We start from the raw sequence: 23241 nt of genomic DNA, 5'->3' as shown, positions 1-23241 counted from the left end.
AACAACAATTGGATGGGATCAACTTGAAACTATCCAAGACTTTATATTCTTGGGATCTATGATAGTATGTGATAATGATTCCAGCCCAGACCTAAAGAGAAGGATAATGCTAGGTCGGTCAGTTATTCTAGGAATGGAGAGGAACTGAAAAAGCAAAGATATAAACACTAAAACCAAATACAGACTCATAAATGCAATTCTTTTCCCCATAATGATGTATGGATGTGAGAGCTGAACTGTTAAAAAAGCTGATAGAAGAAAAATAGATGCCTTTGAGCTATGGTGCTGGAGAAGAATGTTCTTTATTCCCTGGACAGCAAAGATCACAAACCAGACTATTCTGGAACATGTCCAACAAAAATGACATTAAAGGCCAAGATCACTAAACAAAAACCTTCATATTTTAGGCACATTGTGTGTGTAAATGGACTGGAAAAAGATATGCTAGGATATATCAGTGGTTCTTGACAAAGAGGACGACAAAGAACTCGCTGGCTGGACACGATCAAGGCTGATTGTGGCATGACAATGCGGCAGCTGAAGAAAGCTATCAAGGACAGACAACTTTGGAGAAGTGTTATCTATATGGTGACCAAGGGTTAGCACGACAAAATGGTCATCATCATCATCAATTGAATAAATCATTTTAATACAAGTATATTCAGTTTCTTTTATTTACAATTGTATAAATTTTCATTTTTACACATTACTCATATACAATTAATTCACATTTGTAACTGATTAACTTTGTTTTATGATTTTGATCAAAGATATAAGAAAGAGGGAATATGTCCCCAGATTACCTGAGAAAGGTAAGTGAATTCACTTACCTTTTTCTGATACAGAAAATAATGATATAGTATAACAGTTAAATGTTAAGTGTAATATTGTAGTTGACAATAAACATGCTCTATATAACAATAACTGGTAAATTTATTCATTATTAACTAAATTATTAATTTAAAAAAATGCTACTTCAGAAACCAAAACAAATTTTTCTCTTAAAAGATCATCATTAGATGAGAAATTTTTTAAGTGCTTTAGAATAAATACATTAAAAGAATACTATTACATTCAAACTTTTTTAAATTTTAAAATTATAAAGCTTAAAGCACTTACAAAATTTCCCAGATGCTAATGATGATTTTTTGAGAACAAAAATTTGTTCTGATTCCCGAATTTAGCATTATTTTTATTAATAATTTTGATTGTGGTGCCAAATATAAAGGTTTTTTTCTGTTGATCATTATTAACTATGTAAGATTGATGCTATTACTGCTCAAAAAGTGAAAACAACACCACAGAGCACTTCATTTCAGAATCATCATCCTAATTTTAACTTAATAATGAACTTGAAGTGAAATAATAATAAATTAATTACATAAAAATTAACAATAAAAAGAAAAATTTCACACATAGCTTGCAATACTCTCACAATATAATTTTTAGCAATTGTCTTCCTCTGTGTTTCTGTGAATCTTGATGACTTGATATCATGGGCACAGAACTATGAGGGACAAAGGGATCCTCAATAAAGTGTTATTTTAATCATTTTAAAATTCAATCGTCTAACTTTCATCATTTTATCAAAAGCTAGGTTAAAATCCATAAAACTTATTTCCCATGGACTTGTTTCCTTGTTGAGAATAATCCATCTAGTCATTAGTGCATCACCCGAAACTTTCGATAAATTTCAAGTATTGGATGCCAGACCCTTAACAACAACCTCCTGACCTCATGGAAAAAACCCAAGAGGAACCCAATTAACAAGGGAGAGCGATGACAAATCCGGTCAGTCATCCACCAAAGTTTGCCTCCTCTGGAGTTTATAACTGTGTTAAAATACTGTGCATCCGTTGACATCACCATACAGATATCTTACACACCTGAGTTATTCGATTCATTCTCCACAAGTCGGATATCTCCCTCCTAAGATATTCCTGTTACCTGAACAATCCGAATATCAAGAACCGTCCATCAAACACCTGAAGAATCCCATCGGTGAGTCATCAAGTTATCCAAATCATCAATCCTTGACTTCTCTACAAGGTATTTATCCACACGCGAATATCCTGTAAACTCTCTCTCTTGCAACAGTTAGATTCGATAAACTAAGTAATATATATCAATCCGAGATGTCTATGATCATATATCATGTACTCCTGCCCATTAAAATAAAATTGTTATTGTTTATTAATCTGGAATCCGAATGAATCACTTTCTCGTTTCTCTCTCCTCACCTCTACTCCAAATCCAACTGCTTACCCGCGATCGCTTGCATGACATAAGAACTCTCCGTCGCGATTTCCAGGTCCTGAGAGACTCGGTAGTGTCACATCCTGACGCAGTGTTAAAGAGACACTGACCCTATGGTCACAGAACCATAAGCAGCTAACTCTAAATTTTGTAGTTTTTAAATAATAAAGTACTCATATTACAATCTATTTTCTATTTGGGACCATAAGCAGCTTTGTAAAATTCCCATACAATTATACAAAATAGCAAATTTTTGGTTGGTCCAATTTTTAAATCTCATTTTCTGAAAATTAAAGCTTCACAATTAGTTGCTTATGGTTCTATATCCATTATATTTTGTGGTCCTGGGATCCAAAAAATTTCAACCATATTGTAAGAAAAATGTTTTCTGTTGTGTACGAACAACCCATATCATATGGCAGCCACTGGTACATATAAATAATGGTACCTAGTATGCAAATAAGTTCTGGTAAAAAATTTGACTTATACAGAGAACCCCAGAGGTTGCCATCACTGATTTTGACAAAATTTTTGTGGATGTGCAGTATTTACTTGTACTTACACTCTGCCAAAGGCAGAGGACTCACTATTCAGGCATTCTTGAGAAAAATCACAATAAAAGTTTTTCTAGAACTACTAGGTGTACTGGTTAATTATGCAAATTTTTTAATCAAAGAAATCATGGTAATTTCAAAAGAAACATCAAAAGTACTTTATTCAAAGTAATGTCAATTGCTAGCTACACATTTCCACCATCTTTCAGGTAATTTGTGGATACCGTCCCAACAAATTTTTTTTGTTTTGAGGCAAACCATTCAGACACACATTTTTCCACTTTTTCATACATTTTGAAGTGCTGCTCAGAAAGTGCATGTGTCATCAATTGCAGCCAAGGAAATCAGAAGGAGCAAAGTCTGATGAGTACTGCAAGTGGATTAATACTTCCCAGGCAAGATCTTTTAACATGTCTTTAACTAGTTTTGAAGTGTGTGATAGGGTGTTATCACAAAGCAAAATTACTTTGCCATGTCTTCTGGTCCATTCTGGTTGTTTTACAATCAAAGCATGGTTCAAATTGATTATTTGTTGTCAGTAATAATCAGTATTAATGGTTTAATTTGGTTTTAGAAGCTTATAATACACCACACCTTCCTGATCCCACCAAACAAAATGCAAAGAATTGTCTTCTTTCCAAAGCAATTTGGCCTTGTAGTCAATGTTGATGGTTGACCTGAATCAATGATTTTGTGCATTTAAGATTCTTAAAATAAATCCATTTCTCATCGCCAGTCACAATTTGATGCAAAAAAGACTTTCTTTCGTGCCACTGAAGCAACAATTTACTGATGACTTTTCAGTTTTCCATTTGTCTTTCATTCAGTTGAAGTGGCACCCATTTTCCTTCTTTTAAAATCTTTTTCATTGCTTGTAAATGATCAGAAATTGTTTGCTGAGCAACACTTAATCTTTCTGCAAGTTGTTTTTGAGTTTGACACACATTTTCATCCAATAATGCTTGTAACTGTTGGTCTTCAAACTTTTTTGGTTGACCTGGACATTCTTTGTCTTTCACATCGAAATCATCATGTTTAAAATGTTTAAACCAACGTTCACAAGTATTTTGATATGCTGGCCTTTTTGTGCTCTCTGAGCGGTAAAGGGCCTAAAACCACAAAAAAAGAAAAAAGTATCTTGAGATGGGGCATGTTTACCATAGTTTACGATAACTTTCAGCAGCACTTTTCTTCAAAATAAAATAATAAATTAAAACATCCCAGAAATGCTCTTTTTCATGACAAAATTTGACATATTTAAGCGTAAAAATATCCATGATCTTAACATCTTCAGAAAATTTGACGTATAAAGTTTTAAAGCTTGTTGTCAATTCAACAAAATGGCATACATGTCAAATCAGATAAATGTCAACATATCTATAATGTCATCTATTGAAAAAAATTTGCATTATTAACCACTCAACAGTGAAGGACAGATATATCTGTCCAGGGCAATCGTGTGGCAGTGGTGAGGACAGATATATCCATTAAATTCTTTTGGGGGTATCACCAAAAACTACCGCAAAAAAAATATGCACATAAAATATGAATTATGTAACAATAAAAAAGACTTTTCATTACTAGACATAACTGTTTATGAAATATTTTCCCGAAATGGTAATGAGAAAAAAATGCGTGGAAAAATACTTTAAAAATTTCCCATGTTTATTCTCCATTACTTTAGGGTAGCACCATACCTGACTATCCCATTGCTGATAGGTTAATTTAATCTGTACACCTGGTATTAATACCTATGTAGAAGCACCATTTGCATGTTCATGGCATGACCTGATTAGTTAAGTAGTAGTGTGAACAGTATTACTATACGAATTTGAATCCCATAAGCGAGAATTTTTTTTACATTTATAATTTAATCTTATTGTTATTAAATTTTTTATGTATAGTTTTTAAAGTCATTGAAAATTTTTTTTTTTTGTTTTCATCACTCCATTCTAAAAATACATATAACATTATAATCACATTTTGTATTGTTTAATGTAATGTAGGTTCTTATATTATACACATCAATATATTTATATCACATTCCACATGTACAAATTGGAAGATATTATAATAAGCAACTCAACACCATCTGTACCCTTTCCAACAAAAAAGATATTATATATACAGTATATATTAGTAGGTACAATGGATTCTTGGTCTATCGTTTCTGGTGGGACTTGGAGGAAAAAAATGACTGATGTGGGAAAATGATTGACACAGAAAATTTATAACATTGATGTTGTTATTGTTTATCTCATATTTTCAAGTGATAGACTTATATGATAGCTTTCTGTAATACTAAACAATATGGAGCATGTGCACGGATATTCGTTTATTCTACATTTTAAAAAATGTTAAGAATACTGAAAATTGTTCTAGTATTGATTCTTTTCATGCACTTGAAGATAATACCATAAAAGTGATGAAAATGTTAGTGAAATTATAAACCTTTGTCACAATGTGTTGATTCTCTTACAGAAAAGGGTTCTGACTTTTCTCATTTCTCCAGACATGAGCTCCTCTACCAAGACAATGCAGGGTTGCCAAATTTACATGAAAAAATCATTGTATCTGCCCCTTGAAATTATCGCACATCCATCTTGATTCTTTATACTTACGCTCTTTATCCATACAAATAATAACAAGGTTTGCCCTATATCAGAATCTCATAAACTTTTTATCTGCGATCTCTTCTTAGAACAAGAATAAAACTTTAGAACCTATTTAGCAATGAAGTTTTCACGACTCTCTCTTATAATATATGATTCAAAACAAACCTTTGAATGGGCATAAGCTAAAATTTACATTTTTTCATACAGTTTCAACACATCGAACATTAACAAATATATAATACATTCTTTTATATACCATGCTTATTTCATATGAATAAACTTTAGCTTTTCCAAATTTTTGCAACCGTCTAAAATTTTTAGTCAACTCCTCGAGTGGTTGTGACTCCCTATGTGAAAAAAGTTTCTGTTCTAGACAGTTTACCTGGTGGAAACTATAGATACTACAGTAATACATTTTATTACATTTTGTACAAGTAGAAGCATAATGGCATTTCAACAAAATGTTTATTTGCACAATTTGTTTTTCCCATTAATTTGAGCATTTTATTAGTAGGTCTAAAAGTATAGTAGTTAGCAGTCTCAAAAAGTATGACGAAGGTGCACCTTATAATCCAGAATATATAGTAGTAGCCAATCTAAAAACTTCTGAACATTTAGTAGCTCTCTAGTGGTGAAAAAAAGACAAAATATCAAAGAAAGGCGATATGTATAAAAATAGTAATTGTAAATTGGTTTTTTCAATAATTAATGGTTGTTTTTGGAGGAAGGTATATTTATGAAATTGTGAGGTCCCAAAAAACGGATTGAAATTAAACATTTATATTAGAAATTTATTAAAACAAAATTAGAGAAAAACCTCCATTGTTAAAACCTATCAAAGATTAAATTCAGTTGTGCTAGTCATATGAAACAGAAACGAGAAAAAAATACTATTAATGTAAGACATGATGCAATAAATGTAAATGAGCATCCTCCAGTAGAGATGGACCTTTGACAAGGTGCTCATATACAAATAATTAGAACATAGAAAAATCTCAAAGAGGAGAAAGATTAATTATAAAGGAAACATTGCATCAGGTCATTAAAATTCTAAGACATCATAGACTAGACAACAATAGGATAAAATAAGTGCAAGTTCAAAGTCCCATCAACACTTTCTGTCCAGAGTTAACAGATGGTGTCGGGTAAATTCCCTGAAGCGAACCTTCTCGAGACCCGAGCAGGTCTCGTCTTTCGCTTAGGGACAAACGTGGAGCCAATCAGGATGAACAAAAAGAGGAGAATGGAGATTGATGTAATACCCGATTGTCAAGGACACGAAGCACTCGACAAGTTAACACAAAGGAGTGAAAATCGGAAGCACTGTGTCAACACTGTTAGAAAATGTTTTTCTGGAGATTCACCTCCATCTTGATCATCTCCAGAAGTAGAAGCTTCAGAATTTAATTCTTATTGAGATTTCCTCTACCATATCTTCTTTTTGAAATTTCATTTTGAATCTAATAAAAATGACAAGCATAAAGACTTGTTTTCTATATATGCTAAAAATCTTTTTTTATCGGGTTTTCTAGTTCTTCTGTTGTGGTATTAATGCCACTAAAGGAACTACTGATCTTTGCTTTTAATAAGAATAATTTCAGAGTCTCTGTTGTGGGAATTATTGAAGATGAAGTGGCTTCTCGCTTGCTGGCTTTTCACAGTAATTTCTTTGAATGGTTTTACAAGTAGAACAATTTTTTCAACGAGAGACCACTGATATGGGCTCAATGTAGGAATTTTATTATCTATAGCATATGTGACAAGGGCCTTTTGCTGTTCCAGCATGTAGTATGTAGAATTCCAGCAAGTAGGAACATCTTGAATTAATTTGTGTTTCTGCAAACCTAACTTTTCTTGCAAATCTTCCAATTTGATTACAGCTACAGCAGAATGATTAAAATGTGTGACAATATTTCTATTAACTGTGATTATAGTTTCCACATCTTGTTCAGAAAATATGCATTTGTTTAGTGTCAGCTGCAGCATATGTATAAAGCATGATAATGCTTCTAAGTTGCAATTCCTAATTCCAGCTACCAGATTTGCTGCAGAATCTCTTAGTATTAAGAATATCTTATCACTTGTCAACTTATACTGTTCAAGAACAATTTTTAACTGTTCACTGATATGTGTAGCTGTGTGGGAACCTTGAATGGGAACAATTTGCAAAACAGCTCTTTCCAGCTGAAAATCATTCTTCAACCAGTGGGCTGTTACACTTAAAAAAGGAGAATTGTTTGTAGTTGCTGTCCAAATATCAGCTGTTAAAGAAATATATTTTGTTTCTGTTAAACACAGAAACACTTCAGCTTTTTAAACAATATCGAAGTTTCTATGCGTCAACAATTAAGTGTTGAGATTTATTTTAGAAACAAAGGAAGAGATTGTTGATTTTGCGAGGATATTCGATTATCTCTTGTTTACCTGACCCAAGGGAGATGGAAACACCAGGTGGAGAAAAATGGGTTTTTTCCACATAATAATTAACTGTATAATTAACTTCAGGATCTCACACTATTAATGCAATATATTATTAACACTAATTGGCCGATAATGCATGGCCAATTAATTGGTAATTGGTCATTTTGCTTATCGGTGCATCCTTACTACATACTGATTATTGACCATTTGTGACATGCCATAATGAGCAAAAATTAAAAAAAAACTAATAAGTAGGTTTAAAATAAATAAACACAAATGTATTCTGACAGTTTATGAGTTAATTATACTTTCTATTTGCAAAATTTCCTCAACCTTAACACAAAATAAGAAAAAAAGTAAATTTTTAAGAAATTTGCAGGATTTCCCGGGATGAGAAGACTTTCCCAGGATATTTCCCAAATTAAAAACACAACCGGGATCCCAGGATCTCATTTGAGAAACCCTACTCAGGAATTACCAACTTGACAGAGAAGAACAAGGACAAAAAATTGAAGATTCATGCTCTGATCCTTTGACTACATGTGGAGTGCAGTTGAGGCAAAGGTAAATATGAAGCATCACAATACTGAAGGTGCTCTAAAAGTTTGCATCATGGAAGTGATGACAAACATGGACAAGGAGCAGGACAAGAGAACCTGCAGCATTTCAGGTCACAGCTAGAGAAGGTCATGAAAACTAACACAGATTACATAGAATAATTTCATTCTGTACATTGTGTACTACTTTTGTACCAATTTTCATAAGAATATATTGATTTTTCCCTCTATTTTTAATTGTTTTTCAGATTTACTTTGACAACCCTGTATATATTTCAAGTTGAACTCTAAAAATCATCTAAGTTAATTGTCCTGTGTTAACACTTGACCTGAACAAGTCATATACACCTGCTTCAAGACTCTGAAAGTAGTGAGGTGAACCTACCACATTGGTAAGCCCCACCACAACTGTCTTGGTTGTCCAAAGACAATTATTATTAAAGCAAATTTAAAATTCCAAAATTTCTCACTCAAGGTTGTCATTAAATATTTCTATATACAATTCAAATTATTAAATTTGATATTTTATGGCTTCTCTATTTTTCATATTTATAAAATTACAACTAAACTTTTATTTTTATTCTGAAATATATTAAAAAATTTTAAAAATATAACTAAATCTAAAATGCAGAAATAAAAAAGCATTGTAATGGTAAGCTATAATATCACTTTGTTTCAAAAACATATTGTTTTTCAGCCCACAGTCCATTGTGATTTTGATATTCTTACCTAACATTTAACGATCTTGTACAAATGTCCAATACAAAAAAAATATACCAATGCATTGTAATTGTTAAATTTTCATAGTTTATAAAAATTAAAAATAATCTGTGTTTAATTTAAAACATGTGCACATAGTTAACAATACTAAATACTGTAGAGCGTCGATTTTCCAAAAGTCAATCATCCGAAAGAATTCCAGTCGGCAAATTTAAATTTTCACCAGTGCTGTGGCACTTCAATCTTTGGCTATGTCTTGGGCTACTCAAATATTTTACGTTTTTAATACTAAATTAACATCTGAAGTATAATTTTTTATTATTTTTATATTTTTCAATATATTTATTTTGTTTATACAAAATAAAAAAATAATTTTTAACGATACAATAGTCTTTGTTAGGTTTAACATCGACGAAAATTCAACGCAAAGCGACATGCAATGGATAAAAATTTCGACATCGGATACGTTAAACTATTTTTTTGTACGTAAATCAGTTATCCGAAATATCAGTTATCCGGACAACCCCAGTCCCCAATTGATTCGGAAAATCGACGCTCTGCTGTATATACTTTGTTTTCTGTAATACATATTGTTAAAATTAAAAGAAGAGATGGTTTTAACTTAACATAAGCAAAACTTTTCCAGAAATGTCTAAATTTTACATCAATTTTAATAATTATCTAATTATTAAAGTTAATAATACACTGACTGTTAACTATTGACAAATTTGTTTGATTCTTTTATAACTAGTACAAGAATATCCTGATTACTGGCAATTTTGTTTATCACTTTAATATTCACATTGTATTTTTTAAGTTGTTTTGTAATAAATTTTATTCTTCTAATTGCTATTCTCTGAAAATGAAAAGGAAAATATTTTATAATATTCAAATTTAAGAAATGTATTTGATTACTATAAAATTCTAGAATAATTTTATTACATAAGTTATTATCTTTTGAAGGCTATCTAAGATATACTGAATATATTTATAAATGAACAAGTTGTAACTAACAGAAAATTTACTTAATATACTTTTATCTATAGATAAAACCATGTAAATCAGTTGTATTTAAATTATCGATATTTATATATTTACTGAATGGCAAAAGGCCAATCTTGCTTTACTTCAAAAAATAATCTTCAGCAAACAACATTCATAAGCAGGTACAGCAGACCAATAAGTGTCGATTGTATATTTATTATCAATATTAAATCAAAATTACAGCATGTAGAAACAAAACTAACAGTTTCTCAAACGTTAGTTCAATAATTAATACCTTATTTGTTTACAGAAATTATACAATAAATCGTTTTTGATTTAGGACAACAAAACTTTCTTTTTATAAATAAATCAAATTTGCAATGGCTTTTGAGCTTACCTTCAGGATAGTTATAGCAATTGTCATCAGTTCAATCATATAATAATAAAGTAACAAACAAATATTTTACAAACTATATTCAAAGGTCTTCAAGTTTGTGAATCAGTCATTTATATGACAGGTATGTTTCACCATCTCTAATGTTTACTATGTTATGTCTCAGTCTTCTATCATATATCCATAGAGTTTTTCTGCTTTTTTGCATTTCTCTTTTTCATTTAGCTTTTTCAAGGTCGTTGCTTTGTTCCAAAATATATTAACTCTATTGATATAAATGAGTAATCAAAAAGTCCTAGACAACTTTAGTTCATTATAAAATAACTACAAAAATATTGAAATTCTAAAAAAAAAAAAATAATAATATTAGGACTAAAAAGGGAATTAGTTAATGAGGCTTTCAAACTGTTTACCTTCAAAAGCCACAAATTACACAATGCTGTAGTCAGGCCTCAAAGTTCTTGAATATGGTGTGAATTTTATCAAGCTGAGTAGATTGAAAAGCATCAGTGTTATTGATGTTTTTAACTCTGAAATTGATCTGGGAGCTGTCTGATAAACTGTTTTTCACATGACCCCAAAGATAAGTCAAGTGGATTGATATCTTATAAATACAGAGATCATATGAGAACATTTAGATAGTGACTAAGGTATCCAAGAGTGATGTTTGATGACTTTTTCTCTAAAGGTGTGGTTGATTGTTGAAAAACCTCAACTTCCTATGAGATGGTGCACAATCCTGCATAAATCAATAACTGTCATCCACAGGATTTGAGCTGTAAAGCACCAAAATTGCTACTTGGAGTCATTTTTATTAAAGTGGCGATAAAAACCCCAGTGCATTTGTTTCGACGTTTAGTGTGAAATTGAATCACAAATCATACTTCGAAAAAAAAAAAAAAAAAACAGCAAAATGTTGAGCTTTCATACAATGGGATCCTGTGCACCACACACCCAGTGATTTCATGATGTCACATGGCAAGTTCGAGCAGAAAAATAAAATGTGATGTTAAGAACCAAAGGAAGTTTTGTGCAATGCCATCCAATGTTTCCAGAGTGGAGATTTTTTATAGACTGACAAAAATTTTGGGGAATTTTTTTGAGATGACTTTTTTCTATTTTGATCTTTTTTCAGTAGACCAGGGCTTCTTAAACTTTTTTTACTCACGACCCCATTTATGATTGTGATTTTTTTCGCGACCCCCAAAAAATATAAAATAAAGATATACAAATTTGCAAAAACAATAATGGTGTACTACCACAGTTCACTCTTGTGTTACAATGGAACAAAGACAACTAAATACACTGAAAAGCGACAACACTACACTAATTCACACTACAATCAGTGTTGAACGTCACATTAGAATCATTGTCTCGCTGCACCAGAAGTGACACAAAGCGCAACTCACGAACCTATGGCACAAAGCGTGCCATTTTCAAACTCTCACAAATTATTTTCAATATTTTGCATTAAAATCTTGCGACCCCAAGATTTCTCTAAGCGACCCCAAATGGGGTCGCGACCCATAGTTTAAGAAGCCCTGCAGTAGACTAACAAAATTTTTGACATGACAGAACTTGTGAAATATTGTTTAAACATTGTAATGAAATGTGTTTGAGAATTATTCATTAAAAATTATTCAAAAATGATTGCACTTACTAAACCTTTATTGTCCGGTACTTGTAAATTATTCATAAAAACAAACGTTTTCGGCCTCAGACAAGGTCTTCTTCAGGTTAAAATAATTGGATTCCATTCTTAGAATGAACGTTTAGTTTTAAAATATAATCAAATTCGTGCGCGTGTTACGTATCGTCATCGTTTTGTTGTTCTTCGCATATGTAACGCCAAGCATAAGAAAGCGTGTTGCCGTCTTTGGTGTTTATGCATCTCCCCGTTCTGCCGGCTTTGTAGATTTCCAGGGCTTCAAGGGCTCTGATGTGGTCCGTATTAAAAGCTCTATTTATTAATCTGGCTTTTTAAAACTAAACGTTCATTCTAAGAATGGAATCCAATTATTTTAACCTGAAGAAGACCTCGTCTGAGGCCGAAAACGTTTGTTTTTACGAATAATTTACAAGTACCGGACAATAAAGGTTTAGTAAGTGCGATTTTATCAGAATACCGGTATTCAGATTAGAAGATTTTTGATTGCTATTGCTATCAAAGGGATGGGCAGACATTCAGGTCTCCAATTCAAACAAAACTTGCTGAACACATGGCCTTAAGCACAGCTCCTTGACCAAATAATAGGACCCATTTCTCAACTGCTTTGAAAAATTGTGCCTCTGAAAATTTAGTGTTCAGGTTATAAGTCTTTGGAAGTTCCATGTCCCAGATCGGCAATAACTGAGTGAATAAGATCCTAGGTACTAGACATAGACAATGTAGGTTAGAACGTTCAGAGTTTTAGTTTTCTTTTTTTTTTTTTTAATGTATAACTTTCTTATTTTACGATATCATTAGCATTATAAATATAAACATCTTTACTAAATCCAATACATTGCAATAACACCCTTCAACTGCCATATATCATCAGGCTATAATTTGTCAACTTATAGCCCGATGATATACAGCAGTTGAAGGGTGTTATCATTAGCAATTATTATTACTATTATTATTCCTCCTGTTTAAAGCCATAAAACAAGGAATTAAAAATTGTGATGTCATTTCCCGTTTAGCAAAAACAAGCCACTGTAGATTTAACTCTTTAATGTTGTTAAATAAGACTTTTTATTTCTTCACATTTATTTTCACATATTTTACATACATGTCCTCACAAGTGAATAAGTTTTGGACATCCTGCACATGGACGAAAAAGATAAGTGATATGAAAATACGGTAGTGTAGTCACAGCATTTAATTTTTTTTTAATTATTATTATTATGGACAATATCCTCACACACTCATGTTTGTTACACTTCAAATGTTACAATACCATTATATCTGAAAATAAGCTGAAAAGTATTTCAAAGTTTACAGATGATATTTGGTTCTTTAAAACATTTTACAGTTTTTTTTATTTGTATATCAATAGCTTCAGTCTTCAACTCTGCTTGTTCAGCTGAAGATCCTGAGTCCTGTAGCTCATTTTCTTCCAAGGACTAAGGTCACTTTATGCATTTGTGCCCAGGTACTCCAACACTTGATGCAGTCCTTATTGTCCTGGGTGACAACTGAACCAGTATAGGATTTGTTTTATTTAAGTTATTTGCACTATAGTTATTGGGTTTTGGATATGTGATCTGGCCCCTCATTAAAGGTCTGTCTTACTTGAGTAGGCTACCAGCTTAACTATTTAAATCATTGGAGCACACAAGTCTCACCACCCAATAGATAGTGTGTCTCCTTTAGAGTTATTATTAGTGGGTATTTATTAGTTATTATTAGTATTATTTATTTATTTTTATATAACTGCNAAACGTTTGTTTTTACGAATAATTTACAAGTACCGGACAATAAAGGTTTAGTAAGTGCGATTTTATCAGAATACCGGTATTCAGATTAGAAGATTTTTGATTGCTATTGCTATCAAAGGGATGGGCAGACATTCAGGTCTCCAATTCAAACAAAACTTGCTGAACACATGGCCTTAAGCACAGCTCCTTGACCAAATAATAGGACCCATTTCTCAACTGCTTTGAAAAATTGTGCCTCTGAAAATTTAGTGTTCAGGTTATAAGTCTTTGGAAGTTCCATGTCCCAGATCGGCAATAACTGAGTGAATAAGATCCTAGGTACTAGACATAGACAATGTAGGTTAGAACGTTCAGAGTTTTAGTTTTCTTTTTTTTTTTTTTAATGTATAACTTTCTTATTTTACGATATCATTAGCATTATAAATATAAACATCTTTACTAAATCCAATACATTGCAATAACACCCTTCAACTGCCATATATCATCAGGCTATAATTTGTCAACTTATAGCCCGATGATATACAGCAGTTGAAGGGTGTTATCATTAGCAATTATTATTACTATTATTATTCCTCCTGTTTAAAGCCATAAAACAAGGAATTAAAAATTGTGATGTCATTTCCCGTTTAGCAAAAACAAGCCACTGTAGATTTAACTCTTTAATGTTGTTAAATAAGACTTTTTATTTCTTCACATTTATTTTCACATATTTTACATACATGTCCTCACAAGTGAATAAGTTTTGGACATCCTGCACATGGACGAAAAAGATAAGTGATATGAAAATACGGTAGTGTAGTCACAGCATTTAATTTTTTTTTAATTATTATTATTATGGACAATATCCTCACACACTCATGTTTGTTACACTTCAAATGTTACAATACCATTATATCTGAAAATAAGCTGAAAAGTATTTCAAAGTTTACAGATGATATTTGGTTCTTTAAAACATTTTACAGTTTTTTTTATTTGTATATCAATAGCTTCAGTCTTCAACTCTGCTTGTTCAGCTGAAGATCCTGAGTCCTGTAGCTCATTTTCTTCCAAGGACTAAGGTCACTTTATGCATTTGTGCCCAGGTACTCCAACACTTGATGCAGTCCTTATTGTCCTGGGTGACAACTGAACCAGTATAGGATTTGTTTTATTTAAGTTATTTGCACTATAGTTATTGGGTTTTGGATATGTGATCTGGCCCCTCATTAAAGGTCTGTCTTACTTGAGTAGGCTACCAGCTTAACTATTTAAATCATTGGAGCACACAAGTCTCACCACCCAATAGATAGTGTGTCTCCTTTAGAGTTATTATTAGTGGGTATTTATTAGTTATTATTAGTATTATTTATTTATTTTTATATAACTGCACCTTAACCAAATATCAGAATACTTTTTTCATTCTTATAAAATTAAAACCACTCACACATTTCCAGTAAATGGTTTATTGAATAAATATACAGACATTTTCAGTTTATTTTATAAACCTGCCTCAGGATTTAAACTATAAAATTTTGAAATCTCAAATTGGAGCATTTCAAACATTTGATGACAATATTTATAAAATTTTTAAAATATTGTAATTTTGTATACATAAATTTACACTATATTTGAAAATATATTTTATATATTAATGAAAAACCAAGCACACAAAATAAAAATACAAATAAAGTAAACAATAACCATCCAATATGCCCAAGTTTTTGTATGTACCATATTATACCAAGTTTTTGTATGTCATAATGTTCCAGCTTTGGTTTTGGATTTTGTACTTATATAATTACACTTTATAATTAACATATGCAAAGCACAGAAGTACACTTACCTTACAAGTACACTTAGAGCACCCAATGGTGTAACAAGAGATGCAGGTGCAAATGCATAAGCTGCAAAATTGGCACCTTCACCAATTCCCACTAGAATATTACAAAAATAAAATATTTAATTGTTATTTAGCATTTGGAATTTTTAAATATCTTAAAACATTAAAAAAAAATTATCATCAGTAAGCATGGCAAGCAAAAAACTATTTCCTTTGTCACCATTTAAAAATTTGTTTCAAATTATTTATCAAAAACTATAAGGCTCAATTCATTGTATCACTTTTCTGCATTAATTTTGTGGTTTCTCTCCATTCAGATGTTGCAGGAAACAACCAAACATGACCACAGTTTGGTGGTTCACGAATGGTCCATATCAATAACAGAGAACTTCACCACAAATAGTACTGCGTTTCCCTGAAAATAAAACCAAGTCTTATATTAATTTTTGCTCCAAAAGATGCATTAGGTCTTATTTTCAGGATATGTCTTGTCCAAAGGTGCTTGCTTGGGTATTTACAAATACAGTAGAGCGTCAATTATCCGAAAGAATTCCAGTCGGCAAATTTAAATTTTTGCCAGTGCTGTGGTACTGCAATCTTTGGCTATGTCTTGGGCTACTCAAATATTTTACGTTTTTGATACTAAATTAACTTCTAAAGTATAATTTTTTATTGTTTTTATATATTTCAATATATTTATTTTGTTTGTACAAAATAAAAAAAGTAATTTTTAATGATACAATAGTCTTTGTTAGGCTTAACATCGACGAAAATTCAACGCAAAGCGACGCGCAATTGATAAAAATTTCGACATCGGATACGTTAAACTATCTTTTTGTACGTAAATCAGTTATCTGGACAACCCCAGTCCCCAACTGATAATCAACACTCTACTGTACTTAAAATAAATGAAAATATAAATTATAATTAAGTATTAATGTCAATAATAATATTTATTTATGTTTAATTACATTATTATTATTTTATAAAACAGTCAGTTAAGATTGTCAGTCAGATGTCTGACAATCTTAACCAAGTTTTATTTAGGGGGTAGAGCTTATATTATAAGCATCCTGAAAAATCATGCTAAGGCTTGTTTTTGAGGAAATACAGTAGTACGAAAATGAGTTTTGATGAAGTAGCAATGTTATGGGTTTTATTATGCTGAAGAAAACAGCATCATTGAAACAGAACTTTTTGGGTTTATACAATTATAATATACAAAAACAAAGGCCAGTTTCACTTTATGATTGGCTGAGAAAGTAGAAACTATGAAAATATTTTAATGGCATCAGATTTTTATCTCATTTGAAAATAACGCAGTTTACTGAGTGAGCAGATCATTGAACACAGTTCAAAATAAATTTGCAGACTATTTCCTAACATTAACAATTCTTACAATGCAGTATAATAAGTGCTAAGAAGTGTTGAATTGTTGAATAAATTGTTCTTACCATAATCATACTTCTTTTTAGCCTTCCTTTCAAAATTTTCATAAGATTTGAAGCAAAGGTATGGGAATACCTTTGCTTCAAATTTTGAATTTGGTTGCTATTAGCAGCACTCCCAAACACATGATAAATTGTGAATTTCTGCTATAAACAACTCTGTGTCAAAAGAATCACTTTCAGTCTCCATTTTCCACCAAATATTGCATGTGATTGAGTAACCAGTTTTTGCACCAAATGTACACGTGACCAGACATCTGTGTGAGTTGCATTTGACCACTGATTGAAACAATTTCGTGGGTGATACAACCATGCATTGCAAATGTTCTAAAATATAACTTCAATGAGTGGTCTGTCTGAGTTACTATTCTACATTTCCACATTAATTCATTAACATCCATAAACAACCAATCTGTTCTGTGGTTGGCTTGTGGTTTTGAAGTGGTATGTATGAGTTGAATCTAAAGCAATAAGCCAAGTTATGCTAATTTTTGGACTTTCTTTTTATTCAATTAATTTGGTATTAAGATAGATGCTGCCATTTTGTACAACAAGTTATTAACAGAAATGAATTCAGAAACAATTTGAAGAAAAAAATTAATTAGAATGAAATTCAAATTAAAACCTCTGCAAACTAGCAAGTACAGTCAATTATAAACAAAAAATTAGAACTAACTAAAACTTCAAATCAGATAACTTTTAGTATTGGTAGTAAAAATAACTTCAAAAAAACAACTTCATCTTTAACAAAAACAATTTACAGTCAACCCCCCTTTAAACTGTCCCTCAATGTACTGCCATCCAGATTTTCCAAAAAAAGTCTCAGAAAATATGATTTATTTCATAGTAAATTGATAGTATAAACCACCAACCCATTTCCCACCATCTGCCAACCATGATTTAAAATAAGAGTCATTTTCTGTGCAAAATATTTCAGATAAACTGCCTCAAATTTTTATTGTCACAAAAATTAAGGTAAAATATTGTAGGAATGGGAGTTCCCAGCAATTTTAAAATGTGAGAAACAAGAAGTTTTGTCATGAGTAATGGTTTTTCTTATCCAATTGATGGTTAGGAACATTAAATTACAAATAAATGTCGCTAGACAGACAAGCACTTTTGACGATAATTATTTTCGTCTTCATCAGGTCATTAAAAAACAGTTAAATTCCTTTTTTTTTTATTTGTTTCATTTCATTTCATTTTTTACTCCCATTGTGAGTAAAAAAAACTCTTATAAAATTGTGTGTGTGTATGTGTGTGTTTATTTATTTTGCATTATATCTCAAAACTGGATAAACCTAAAATTTTGAAACTTGGCACTGCTATTTCTACAGAGCATTGCAAAATTTCATCTTTTGAATGAAGTAATAAACCACAGCTACAATTCTTTAATCCTTGTTAGACCACTACTGCATTGCTAATTAGTAAATTAGCCTAATGAATTATATCTGTCCAAAGATGAAATAGTATCCAATGGAACCAAGCAATTCTTCCATATTAGACAGGTTTCCACAAGTATTCCCTGATTAATGTGATTAATTAATATCTCGATGCTCTGTATATCAAATTTGCATTAATGAAATACAATAGTACCTCAGTACTTGACTGAACAATTGCTGCCTGATAGAACAAATTTTCAGTTAATAACAAATATTTTTATTTTAACTTTAATTTTGCCATCCATAAAACAGTTTTCTATGATAAAAATAAGTAACTAATTTAAAAATAAAATGAAACCTTATAGCTGCCTATCTTCATCAGACAAAATTATAATTGATCCAGTTTTTTGTTTTTTAACATAATGAGTGCAGAACTCAATCATCATCATGTTTTAGAACCATTTCAAGTGCATGAAGTGTTTCAACAATACATGTCTGTGACATACTAAAATTTGTTGCAAAATCATGAGTTGTTATTTGTCAATTTTTAACAATTTCTTCCCTTAATTTCTCTTTGTCAACAGCTTTTGGGCAGCCTGTACATTTTGTATCCTTTAGTTCAAAATTTCCCAAATGAAACTTTCAAAACCAATTTGACACATTCAAAGTTTAGGAGCAACTTTCCCATGTGCACTATGAGTAATTTTTACTGTTTGTATAGTGTTATATCCTTTATAAAACTTAAAAAGCACAATATGACTAATATGCATTTTATCTGTAGACATTTTGACTTGATTTTATTCAAATAAAATGTGATGTAAAAAGTTTAAAGTAAGTTTATTTTATTTATTTTTATTTTTATTTTATTTAGCATTCTGGTACAAAGACCCTGATGCGGGGATATAGAATAAAACAGAGTATACAAAACATTACAAAATAATATACACATTTCACATATTATATCCATCCATTGCAGTAACATAATTTGATATTAATAGAAAATTACACAATTCAAAAATTATTTTAAACCAAATTCAGCAAAAAGAAAACAAAACAAAAACTTAAACTACATGGGAGAACTATCCGANAATTAACGAAAAAAGTGTAAAAATAATCCATAAAGAAAAAGACAGTTACCTACGAAAATTCAAAGAGCATTTCGAAATTGTTAATAAAAGCAAAACCATAAACTTAAATGATGGAATGGAGGTTGACAACTTGTGGAGGAAATAGGAGGAGCTAAAGGGAAAGGAAACAAAAAGAGGGGAAAACGGTCTAAAAATGCCTTAGGGGACACAACATCAACACTGTACAGATGTGGATCTTAACTTAAAACAGGTTAGTTAACTATTGTATTTTTTATTTATTTATTTAGCATTCTGGTACAAAGACCCTGATGCGGGGATATAGAATAAAACAAAGTATACAAAACATTACAAAATAATATACACATTTCACATATTATATCCATCCATTGCAGTAACATAATTTGATATTAATAGAAAATTACACAATTCAAAAATTATTTTAAACCAAATTCAGCAAAAAGATAAAGTAAGTTTCTAAACAAAGAATAAAATCCCATTTCAGCAATAATGTGTTAAATTTCACAACTGTTGTAATTAAATCACATATCTATGTTAAGTAAAGACAGCTGTAAAAAATATTCAAAAAACTTTATGTTAAACATGGAAGAGGATATCAAATTTTCCATTATACAGCCTGATTTTCCTTCCCATTTCCATGTTAGACAGGTTCCACTGTTTACAGGTTTTATATTGATTTTTGCCAAAAATAAGGGATTGAAGAAATCTCCCATTAATGACAAGTTTTTGTTATATACAGGTTTGTCTGTACATATAAATACTAAGGAGTCAGTGTTGGCTAGCTGATTCTGAGGAGTCATTAGACCAGCTCTGAAGTTGTCAAAAAAGAAAAATCTAACTTCCAAGCCCTGGTTTTAAAGCATAACAACAAAAATTTGCTTTATTGGAGTTCATTTACATTGAATAACAGACAGGAAATACAGACAAAGCACCTACACCAGAATACATCTAATTAGCACATTTATAATTTATGTAATATTTTAATTTAATAAATAATATATGTAAAAGGTAATTTAAATAATAATTAACAATTTAACATGCATTATATATACCTGAAGATGTTTGTTGTAAACAGATGAAAATGTTAGTAAAAATGTGTTAAATTGAGGTATGTTGGTGTAGTGTTTTGTCTGTTTAAATCAATAGATCTCAGTATTAAAAAGTTATTGATGGGAAATACAAAAGTGAACTAGCTTAATAGCTGAGCCACTGTTATGCAGTTTAAATGAGTGCTAATAAAGCAAATTTTTGTCATTATTTTAAGAAATTGGAATTATGTTTATTATTGTTTCAAGCATAATTTTCCTTAAGAATAAACAATATACTTCAATAAATATAAAAGTAAAATATAAGAATGGCTTTTGAATTAAATAGTAGTCATATAAAAACATCTCAAAGACCAATAAATATATAAAAGTCAAATGATTATCAGATTAAAGTGAGCTACATTACCACTACTAATATTTATTAAATACTGAGAAAAGAATCTAAGTAGCAATTACAGGTTTGAGTCCCACTCTGGATTGATTGTTTTTGAATTAAATAGTAGTCATATAAAAACATCTCAAAGACCAATAAATATATAAAAGTCAAATGATTATCAGATTAAAGTGAGCTACATTACCACTACTAATATTTATTAAATACTGAGAAAAGAATCTAAGTAGCAATTACAGGTTTGAGTCCCACTCTGGATTGATTGTTTTATTCTGGAATTTTCTAAATTATTTAATAAATATTAATTTAATAAGAGATGGCGCCTAACACCTACCTCTAGTGCCAAATCACTCAATATTTAACAATTATTATTAGTGGTAATGTAATCTGATTTAATCCAGTAATCATTTGGCTTTAAATAGTAGTCCTTATTTCAGTCTAAAATGATATATTTTCTTCAACTTTAAAGAATTTTAGTTATTTTTTGTTGCCATCTTTGTAAATACTGAATTAAACTACTAATATATAAAATATATACTGTAATATATAATATTAAAATACTAATATATCTAAAAAAAGTAAAATAAAAGCCAAATAGAAATTTATTTAGAAAACAGATAAAATAATATCTAATATATTTTCCCCCCCTTTCTTTTTTCTCATTTTTTATCATGTGGATACAAAGAGAGCATTTTTAATAATACCAATGATACTAAATTTAGATCAATATTGATCAAAGTTGATGAACACAAAAAATCTGGAAAATCAGAAAATAATAAGATGAAAATAAAGAGAAAAAGAATAATATTGAGAAACTAGAGTATAGCAATGAAGAAAGTGATATTATGATTCTTTTGATAACAAATTAAATCATTTTTCATTTTTATAATACACTAGCAGATAAGCCTGGCATTGCTTGGGCAAAAAGTAACAATAGTGAAGATTAAGATTATTACATTACACAGAATGCAAGAATTAGGTTCCCCTGTTTCCAGACTAATTAGAACATTTTTAGATGGGTCTAAATTATGTTTGATTTAACGCAAAAAACCACATCTGCGCCTGTAAATCTTGCACATTGCTTTCTCTTAACTCTTCCATTGTTGAAGCCTTAATCCCGTCCCTTTCCTCGTGTGGGGGGAATTTCAAAAAATCCCTCGTTAGTGTGCATTCTCGTGAACCACTTCCTGATTTTAAGGAAGTTACATAAGAAAGTAGCCAATACTAACAATCTTACACTGATAGACAAGCACAATCCTACCATATTCAAAATTTTAAGAAATGATAAGCTATCATATGATCACAACACTGCCTCTAGGATTTATTCTATCCCAACAGAAAACCATTATTTTGCAACAAAACTTATTTACATAGGCACTACTATGCTTAATCTGGGATGAAGAATCAACTGCAATTGACAAGAATCTATCTAACACAACATTAGCAGCTAAAGCTTGCCACCATGACATATGTGTGAATTGGCAATAAGCAATCAGGCCTACCACTAATATCAGTGTTCTTAACCACTTAGAAAAATTAGATTTATAGAGCTAATATGAATTCCATTTGCATTAATCATTGGGATGCAGACACACACTTGAATGCTTGGTACTCAGTTTATGAAATTTTATCAGTTCCATGTTTTATTTATATTGCTTCGTATTAATTCATAAACTACGGGTAACCCCCGTATAACACGGCACTTCTATAGCACGGATTCACTCTGACACGGTTCGAGAATTGGGTAAAACCCTCGTACAACATGAAATGTAATAAATTTTTACATACTTAACTAATAATAGTTCACGAAAATTATTATTTTCATGAACTATTAGTACTTAAGTATGTAAATTTTCTCTTCTCGCCTTCTGTCGATACAGGTGGTCCTTCTCGAAACTTGTTTCAATGTTGCCAGATCAAGACGCTTCTGCTTCTGATTTTGTCGAATGTTTTTCCCTTATTCCATACTTGCTTTATTCTTCATAAGTGCTTAGCACCATATAAGGAAATTTATAAAGACCTTTTAACTAGAAGCAAGCAATCTAAAATTACATACATTTTGCAAAAGGTAAAGCATGGATCTGAAGATAATGCAGAAAAATGCTCAGAGGATAAGGATAACTTGCCA

The 23241-nt window shown here is 30.8% G+C and overlaps 1 protein-coding gene across 3 annotated transcripts in view; it reads right to left on the bottom strand.

Moving 5' to 3' along the window:
• Positions 1-14283: 14283 nt before the first annotated feature.
• LOC111633489 (magnesium transporter NIPA2-like) overlaps positions 14284-23241 on the bottom strand; it is a 67903-nt gene continuing 58945 nt past the window's right edge. For all 3 annotated transcript variants that reach the window (XM_023378070.1, XM_023378072.1, XM_023378071.1), the window contains exons 5-6: positions 15744-15834; positions 14284-15035 (exon numbers count right to left, since the gene is read on the bottom strand). In XM_023378070.1, the coding sequence (XP_023233838.1) occupies positions 14981-15035; positions 15744-15834 (146 nt within the window). In that variant the 3' untranslated portion in view covers positions 14284-14980. The remainder of the gene's footprint in view (positions 15036-15743; positions 15835-23241) is intronic.

Source organism: Centruroides sculpturatus, unplaced genomic scaffold (assembly GCF_000671375.1).
Source record: "Centruroides sculpturatus isolate CEXI.00-Female unplaced genomic scaffold, Cexi_2.0 scaffold759, whole genome shotgun sequence".
Classification (NCBI taxonomy): domain Eukaryota; kingdom Metazoa; phylum Arthropoda; class Arachnida; order Scorpiones; family Buthidae; genus Centruroides; species Centruroides sculpturatus.
Note: the sequence above shows the minus strand (reverse complement) of the source record. Positions and strands in the feature narration are given on the sequence as shown.